Genomic DNA, 9846 nt, shown 5'->3' with positions numbered 1-9846 from the left:
GATGCATGCAATGTCTGAGCAGGGTTTTGATGATGAGGTAATTAGTGGAATCAGGTGTGTAGCGCTAGGGCCAAAGGGTCCCCAGCACCAGGATAAAGAAATACTGAGATATAATATAAAACACAAACTCACTTAACATAATCCAAAAATGTATTCCTTAACCCAGGAGACCTCAACAAAGGTACAAGCATTTAGGTAAACATATATTGTTGTGCATTTCAATCAGCTCAGAATAAATGCTGTATATAAATAAACATGTAAAAGTTGTTCAAACAGTCTCCCTCTTGTTCTGTTCAAGAATCTTGTTTCCCTTTTTTGCTCATTGGGGAAAGTGATGGGGAAATTCTGCCGTGGAACTTTGGTTTTAAGGCGTGGGTAGGAAAGCCCATTTCACTCTCTACCTGCACCAGGAATATATATATAGCTCTGGTGATGAGTAGGACCTCACACAGCCACTGAAGCTCTCTTTCTGAAGACAAGACAGCAGCTCATCACATCACTAACTACAGCACCACAGAAGAAGAGATGGCCCAGATCAGAGCCCCTGTAATTGTGCTGCTCGTGCTCCTGGCTGTGGGGCTGTTCACTTCTGAGACTTCTGCAGCTAAAAGAGGTCAATATTGGATGTGAAAGTTTTGTCTTAGTCTGTCTGTCTGTCTGTCTGTCTGTCTGTCTGTCTGTCTGCCTGCCTGCCTGCCTGTCTGTCTGTCTGTCTGTCTGTCTGTCTGTCTGCCTGCCTGCCTGCCTGCCTCTGTCTCCTTCTCTCCTTGCTTTTTAGAAAATGTTTTTTAATTCCTATACATGATAACATTTCTTGTCTTTTTGCTCAATAGGTTTTCCTACAGGCTGTTGTACACGTTACTCCCAGGGTAGGATAGACATTGGTCTCATCCGTGGCTTTTCCGTACAGAGAGTGACTGACGAGTGCAACATTGATGCTATCATGTGAGTGACTTTGGAAGGTCTAACAGTAGAACTGTGCTTAATAGGTCTGAGACAAATTGCAAGTAAAATGAAAAGATGAATTGTAGTACATGTATTATTTCATCAACTATATCATTAAGTATATCATTAAGTATAAAATAATTGTACAACAGAAGTAATACAATTTGATAGCTTGATATTATTTGTATTGATTTATTTGCAATGTGATATTATAGAGATGTTAGCCTGTAAAGCACTGATGATTGACTGATGTTGTCTCTTCAACATGTTCTCTTCCAGTTTCCACACTGTCAGAGGGAGATTCCCTTGTGTGGATCCCACCAAGGGCTGGGTTATGAAAGCTGTTCACATGCTGAGGTAAGAATTCATTCATATTTATTCAGGAAAAAATGATTTGGTTCCATGGAATTGAATTATACTGACAGTGTGTGTAGGGTTTATCATAAGGATATTAGGTAAAACGATGGTTGTAAGAAATGGATGACATAACTTTATTTCTTCTCTACAGGGAGAGAGCGGAAGGATTGAACAAGAAAAGGTCATAGGAATAGTACTCATCACAAGGCTACACGGGACGAAGAGTTCATGTTGCTACCTTCATTAACGGAGGAGAATGCAAACATGCTGGAACCCTGCTATCTCTAAGTTTATCCAACTACCTGAATTTTATCAGACATTTTTCTGTACTGAAAAGTATAATAAATGAAGAATATAAGCAACCTGGAGCACCTGGACACAGCCCTTAGCCGTGGTATATTGGCCACATATGACAAACCACCGAGGAGCCTTATTGCTATTATAAACTGGTTACTAACATAATTAGAGCAGTAAAAATATTATTTATTGTCATACCGATAGTATACGGTCTGACATACCACAGCTGTCAGCCAATCAGCATTCAGGGCTGGAACCAGCCAGTTTATTATGTTATATAACCTATTTCTATATGAAATAATCTCTGTGTTGGCAGAGTTTAATGGTATGATCTTGTTGTATGAGCATCAGAAATCGCACGTTTTAACCCTTTTATTCATAAAGGTCTTGTGTATGATCAGATCATTGATCACATCTGTTACATTTAACAGTTACTGTTACATTTTATATCTATAATAAATAATGTATATTTTACTAAGAATTCTCACTTCTTTTGTGTATTCATCTTGTTCGGTATGAGTGGGGCTCCTGAGTACCGCAGCGGTCTAAGACACTGCATCTCAGTGCTTGAGGCGTCACTACAGACACCCTGGTTTGAATCCAGGCTGTATAATAACCAGCCGTGATTGGGAGTCCCATAGGGTGGTGCGCAATTGGCCCAGCGTCGTCCATGTTAGGCCGGGGTAGGCCATCATTGTAAATAAGAATTTGTTCTTAACTGACTTGCCTAGTTAAATAAAGGTTACTTTTTTTTGGACAGCACAATGACAGATACTAACTGAAGCAGACAGACAGAGAAAATATTGTATAGTATCTGTGGAGGACAATACATTATGAGAGGTCAACAGTGGGTAGATGTAGTAACTATAGAGGACACTACACCATGAGAGGTCACCAGTGGGGGGATGGAGTAACTGTAGAGGACACTACACCATGAGAGGTCACTAGTGGGGGGATGGAGTAACTGTAGAGGACACTACACCATGAGAGGTCACCAGTGGGTAGATGTAGTAACTGTAGAGGACCCTACACCATGAGAGGTCACCAGAGGGTAGATGTAGTTACTGTAGAGGACACTAAACCATGAGAGGTCACCAGTGGGTGGATGTAGTAACTGTAGAAGACACTACACCATGAGAGGTCACCAATGGGTAGATGTAGTAACTGTAGAGGACACTACACCATGAGAGATCACCAGTGGGTAGATGTAGTAACTATAGAGGACACTACACCATGAGAGATCACCAGTGGGTAGATGTAGTTACTATAGAGGACACTATACCATGAGAGGTCACCAGTGGGTAGATGTAGTAACTGTAGAGGAGACTACACCATGAGAGGTCACCAGTGGGTGGATGTAGTAACTGTAGAGGAGACTACACCATGAGAGGTCACCAGTGGGTGGATGTAGTAACTCTAGAGGACACTACACCATGAGAGGTCACCAGTGGGTGGATGTAGTAACTCTAGAGGACACTACACCATGAGAGGTCACCAGTGGGGGGGGATGTAGTAACTCTAGAGGACACTACACCATGAGAGGTCACCAGTGGGTAGATGTAGTTACTATAGAGGACACTACACCATGAGAGGTCACCAGTGGGTGGATGTAGTAACTGTAGAGGACACTACACCATGAGAGGTCACCAGTGGGTGGATGTAGTAACTGTAGAGGACACTACACCATGAGAGGTCACCAGTGGGTAGATGTAGTTACTATAGAGGACACTACACCATGAGAGGTCACCAGTGGGTGGATGTAGTAACTGTAGAGGACACTACACCATGAGAGGTCACCAGTGGGTGGATGTAGTAACTCTAGAGGACACTACACCATGAGAGGTCACCAGTGGGGGGGGATGTAGTAACTCTAGAGGACACTTTTCTTGTAAATTACTGATCATTGTCTTGATCCTAGGCCAGAGTTGCCGGTAAGCATGTTGTTATAAATGCATAAGAAATTCTAAGTTAAATTTATTTTGATATGTTGTCATGAATAGCTATCTAAAGATTGCAAAAACAAAGATCAGCAAATTACAAAAAGCACTGAGATATCAATCCAGTGATTGATATCTCAGTGCTTTTTGTGCTTTTTGTAATTTACTGATCTTTGTTTAATAGCAACTGTCACCAACAAACATCTCTATTGTCTTGCATCTCTCTTACGGAATCAGTGAAAATCCAGTTCTGGAAATGTTTTCATTCCATTGTTCATGACCTGTAAATGAATGAATGTAAAGAGGATGTAGTGAAAGTCCTATGACATCAGAAGTAGGAAGTCAACAGAACATCTCGTTTTGAGGAAGTAATCATACAGGTTCAGTATGTCAACAGTTACAATCACAGCAGTAAAATGCTGACTCAAACATCCAGGGCAATGGAATTCCCTCACTAAATATCTTGCTTGTTTTGTCATGATTAAGAGGTACAAAGGTATTTACATTTTATTTTGTATTTTTATAGAAGACAGGAGAGCCATGCTTGAGGGAGACGAGAGTGGGCACTGGAAAGAAATAGACAGTAAGAATGATTATCTCGTTGTCTTTACTGACTGCCAAGACTTTTCAAGTGGATATACATTTCTCTGCCATTTTGATTTATCACCACATTAAGTATTGATATAACAGGACTGTGTTGGCAATTTCTGTAATACAGGACACCAACACTAGATGGTGGTCTAGCACCATTGCGTTATCCTTGACAGGTTGGATTCGGTACTACACTTAAGCAGTGCTTGACCTGGACTGAAATAGGTGCCCATACTCATTTTGGGTGCCAGTACTGTTTATATTTAGGTGCAGGAACTCAATACTACAGGAACACAATACTACAGGAACTCAGTACCACAGGAACACAATACTACAGGAACTCAATACTACAGGAACACAATACTATAGGAACTCAGTACTACAGGAACACAATACTACAGGAACTCAATACTACAGGAACACAATACTACAGGAACTCAATACTATAGGAACACAATACTACAGGAACTCAATACTACAGGAACTCAATACTACAGGAACTCAGTACTACAGGAACTCAATACTACAGGAACACAATACTACAGGAACTCAATACTACAGGAACTCAATACTATAGGAACACAATACTACAGGAACTCAATACTACAGGAACACAATACTACAGGAACACAATACTACAGGAACACAATACTACAGGAACTCAATACTACAGGAACTCAATACTACAGGAACTCAATACTACAGGAACTCAATACTACAAAAACACAATACTACAGGAACTCAATACTACAGGAACTCAATACTACAGGAACACAATAGTACTGGAACTCAATACTACAGGAACACAATACTACAGGAACTCAATACTACAGGAGCTCAATACTATAGGAACACAATACTACAGGAACTCAATACTACAGGAACACAATACTACAGGAACTCAATACTACAGGAACACAATACTACAGGAACTCAATACTACAGGAACACAATACTACAGGAACTCAATACTACAGGAACACAATACTACAGGACACAATACTTTTGAGCTAATATTACATCAGAGGTGCAGGAACTGAAACATTAGAACATTTGAGGTGTCGGTACCCGGTTCTGGTGAGCTCCTGCCCAAGTCAAACACTGCCCCTCAGACATTTTTTGTACCAAGTACCAACTTTACAAAGTGGACCGTATTATATTCATGCCCTGGTTTCTTTCTAGCAGTCCCCAATGTTAGAAAAGATGTGGATGGTTCTGGAGGAAGGATCAGTCTGGTAAATATGGAGCTGCTCAACCCATTGGCTCCAAATCACTTCCTCCATCTTCAACTATGTTCACATCATGATGCCTGGCTGGTGCCTAATTCGGTGACAGCCAAGGAGTTTGGACAATATTCCAACCTTTTCAAACTAGATCCTTTCGTATTTGGCTGTAAATAACAGTAAAGAATTGGAGAGGGGCCTAACTACACTAGCCCCCATGTATTTAGAGAGGGACCAGCTCAACAGTGGACAATCACATGAAGCTATCCACCGCATAGAAATATAATGAATAGAACCTTCTTGGAAGTTCTAACCCTGGCAATTTGACTGGTAAACTCATGGGTACACTCACAATGGCTACCTAGTATTGTGATTAAATCATTTTCTCTCAGCTGATGTTGGATTGTCATGGTATTGTAAAATGTTTGTTCAAATTATTCAACAAGGGAAATAGCTAACATATTCCATTTGTTTAGTGTTAGCCGCATTAGTGAACAGTCTGTGAAGATAGTGTGCAGCGAACGTAAGTGTCTGTTTTGGGTTTAAAATGCCGCAAAAAAGAATCAAGTGGCCATGTAGACTTTAGTAAGAATTGCTAGGTCATTTTCAGTTTGAATTTTGTTGCTAAAAGCCACAGTAATCCTTACAAAAAGTAGCTGTTTGATGTTTCACCATAACACTTTGGAATGTTCATTCAAATCGTTCAACTGAAGTTGTTACTCTGGTAACATGTTCGACGCAAACAGAAACCTTGTTGAACTCGCCTCTGATGTGTCTCATGCAATGGAATGTATTTTTTGGAATGTCAGTAGAGTTAACAAATCATAGCACAGATTGAAGGGTACCATTCCTGCTTTTATTCTTGGTCAAAAATATACAGGCTAAAACAGAGTTGTCACAAATCTGGGATTAGCACCATTTCTAATTACCGGTGCAACTGCTAACTACCATAGCTGGTCCCATTGTTGCAAAGAGTTATGGGATATTAGAATCCCGTTGTCTTAACCTTCATCATCTTCAACCTAGCTTTTACTTCCTGGCATGGGTACACTCAAAATGGCTGCCAGTCCACCCATTATGAAATCATTGACTTGAATGGAGATGCCCTTTCTATTCATTCTATTTCTATGATCCACCCACACACAGGCATTATTACATCATAATCATCACCTGTGGTCCATTTCTGCACAACTGAACAGAGTGCTTCTCAATGAATAATACAGGGGACAGGGGGAGAGGGGATGGGGACAGAGAGAGAGAGAGAGAGAGAGAGAGAGAGAGAGAGAGAGAGAGAGAGAGAGAGAGAGAAAGAGAGAGAGAGAAAGAGAGAGAGAGCGAGAGCGAGAGCGAGATAGAGCGAGAGAGAGAGAGAGAAAGAGAGAGAGAGAGAGAGAGCGAGAGCGAGATAGAGCGAGAGAGAGAGAGAGAGAGAAAGAGAGATCATTCCCTGCTGGGACAAAGGACACATACATTCCTAAGTACCCATCGTGCTGAAAGAGCAGTCACCAGTCTCTATGATGCTGACTGAAGTGCAGTCTACTTTACACTTTAGTTTTGGGTTTATGGAACACGTTTATGGGAGTATTGGGATTGATGTGGAGGTTTATAGAGCCATTGGATCAATGAATTTTACTGTACAGTTTGTTGTTCTGCTAGGAAACACTACATGTGTTGAAGGACTGAAAATCAACCACAGATGTTTGGATCTCATTGAACTTTATTATAATAAAATACTTCATACACATCACACCAAACATCAAACTTACAGCTGAGTTCTTCCAATGTGTGGTCACAATGTGTGTGTGCGTGTGTGTGTGTGCGTGCGTGTGTGTGGTGAGTCAATATGTCTAAGGATAATGAAAAGGGGAGGAAAGCAGTATGAATGCACACCCAAGACAGCCTGACTGAAGGTAAGGTTAAAGGCTGAGTTTCAGGCAATAATAACTCACGCACTTACAGCCAGACAGTGTCACACACACACATACACACCAAGCCAGACAGTCGCTATCACTGCCCAAACACAGATAATGAGGCAGGGTTTGAGAGACCAGATTCCCAGTCACAGAGGTGGCGGTCTATCAGTCTAACGTGTATCAGTGTATCAGTGTATCAGTGTATCAGTGGTTTTTTACTTGTCATGTTGTGTTACGCCAGAAAGAGTAGCTGCTGCTTGTGCTAAAGCTAATGTGGATTCTAATTAACTAATAAACACATTTGGAAGGTGGATTGAGAGGGCTGAATTCAATATATTTTTTCACACACCCCTTCTTCCCTCTATCTCTCTCGTTCTCTTTCACACACACGCACGCACACACACAAATACACACACACACAGGAAGGGAGCAGAACACAACTCCAGCTGAGGAAGCGGCAGGCAGCAGCTTTACTAAAGGCCATTTGAGCCACTCAGCACACCGAGTTAACACAGCACACATACACACACATACACACACACACACACACCGAGTTAACACAGCACACATACACACACATACACACACACACACACACACACCGAGTTAACACAGCACACATACACACACACACACACACACACCGAGTTAACACAGCACACATACACACACATACACACACACACACACCGAGCTAACACAGCACACATACACACACACACACACACACACACACACACACACACACACACACACCGAGTTAACACAGCACACATACACACACACCGAGCAAACACAGCACACACACACACACACACACACACACACACACACACACACACACACACACACACACACACACACACATACACACACACATACACACACACACACACACACACCGAGCTAACACAGCACACATACACACACATACACACACACCGAGCTAACACAGCACGCATACACACACATACACACACATACACACACACACACACCGAGCTAACACAGCACACATACACACACATACACACACCGAGCTAACAAAGCACACATACACACACATACACACACACACACACACACACACACACACACACACACACACACACACACACACACACACACACACACACACACACACACACACACACCGGGCTAACACAGCACACTGTATAATTACACAGGCATAAAAAGAGAGGGATGGAACAGCTAAAGGAGAAGAGACTCCAGATGATTACACATTCACTCGGCTTCCTTCCCCCTCGCCGCACACACAACCTCCAATTAGAGGAGGGGAAGATGAAGACGAGGGAGCAGTCAGAGATGAAGACTCTATTTACGTCTTTCTCTCGCTCCCCTGAAGACATCCAGAGCCAGGAAGAGAGGGAATACAGGGAGAGAGAGAACATGGTGCATCCGGCCGAGATATTAAATCCGATGTCAGTCTGGGACACAGTTGCACTCATTGTTCAGTGAGCTTTTCCACAAAGTCCAACCCAGCGACAGCAATGAATGTTTATTGTGACCTTTGAAGTGGTGGGGCCTTTGGAGGGACCAGGGTAGCGGAGATGTGGGATGGGGGGGGGGGGTAGGTGGTGGGTGTGTGGGGTGTGTGTATGTTTGTACGTGCGTGTAGTCAAAGAAGGAAAGACAGCTGGTAGCCACGTGTGTGTTCACATCCACTTCTATCCAGCAGGTATTCACCCATCAACATTATAACCTTCTCTTCAACTCTATTGCGTATTGGTCAGGGCAGGCCGCGGGGCACAGTCAACGGTCGATGGTTTTTATGTGATTCATACCAAACTCACCGACAGCGTTGAATGTTCACCGAGGTGAGCAGGACCGCAGGACTGCAGTGAGAGGGAGAGCCTGGCAGCGCTGACAGATGTGCTTACTGAGGGGAGGGGAGGGGAAGGGACAGGAGAGGAGGTGGACAGGAGGGAGACAGGAAGGAGACAGGACAGGTGGGGACAGGCTAGGAGGGGGCAGGACAGGAGAGAGACAGGAAGGGACAGTACAGGAGGAGGACAGGATGTATACGGGACAGGAGGGACAGGACAGGAGGGGACAGTAGAGCAGGGGCCAGGACAAGACAGGAGGGAGATATAAGGGGACAAGACAGGAGGGAGACCGGAGGGGACAGGAAAGGAGAGAGACAGGAGGGGACAGGACAGGAGGGAGACAGGACAGGAAGGAGACAGGAGGGGACAGGAAAGGAAGGGACAGCAAGGGAGAGGACAGGCGGGAGACAGGACAGGAAGGGACAGCAGGGGACAGGAGAGAACAGCAGGAGACAGGACACACATAAATGTAAAAAACACGCAGGGCTCTATTCAATTAGAGCCTCAAGAGCCCACTTCAATAAAACCCCATTACCTGGTTTATGTGACACTGCAATATAAAATAGCATTCATCCCCACTAGAGTGAGTGAGGAACATAGAGAATGAAATGCTTTCTCTTGTTGTTTGTTGGCAAAACAGGCTAGCAACAAATCAATGATGTTTACAGCACATCTACCACAACCTTATAACCAAACATGAAGCTGAGGGGTAAGAAGGCAGGATCCGAGGCGCCTG

General features: G+C 43.3%; 1 protein-coding gene across 1 annotated transcript; it reads left to right on the top strand.

Moving 5' to 3' along the window:
• LOC106569680 (C-C motif chemokine 20-like) lies at positions 1–1955 on the top strand. Its single transcript, XM_014141244.3, has 4 exons — positions 1–613; positions 834–945; positions 1225–1302; positions 1454–1955. Exons 1-4 carry the CDS (start codon positions 526–528, stop codon positions 1488–1490), a joined length of 315 nt encoding a protein of 104 aa, XP_013996719.1. The 5' UTR covers positions 1–525; the 3' UTR covers positions 1491–1955.
• Positions 1956–9846: the final 7891 nt, after the last annotated feature.

The sequence above is a fragment of the Salmo salar genome, chromosome 14 (genome assembly GCF_965601325.2).
Source record: "Salmo salar chromosome 14, fSalSal1, whole genome shotgun sequence".
Classification (NCBI taxonomy): domain Eukaryota; kingdom Metazoa; phylum Chordata; class Actinopteri; order Salmoniformes; family Salmonidae; genus Salmo; species Salmo salar.
This window is presented reverse-complemented; position numbering and strand designations above follow the sequence as displayed.

Coding starts and splice junctions, on each gene's coding strand:
- LOC106569680 (XM_014141244.3), top strand. CDS start 526: ATGGCCCAGATCAGAGCCCCTGTAATTGTGCTGCTCGTGCTCCTGGCT. Junction 946..1,224: donor TGCAACATTGATGCTATCAT/GTGAGTGACTTT, acceptor GTTCTCTTCCAG/TTTCCACACTGTCAGAGGGA. Junction 1,303..1,453: donor AAAGCTGTTCACATGCTGAG/GTAAGAATTCAT, acceptor TCTTCTCTACAG/GGAGAGAGCGGAAGGATTGA.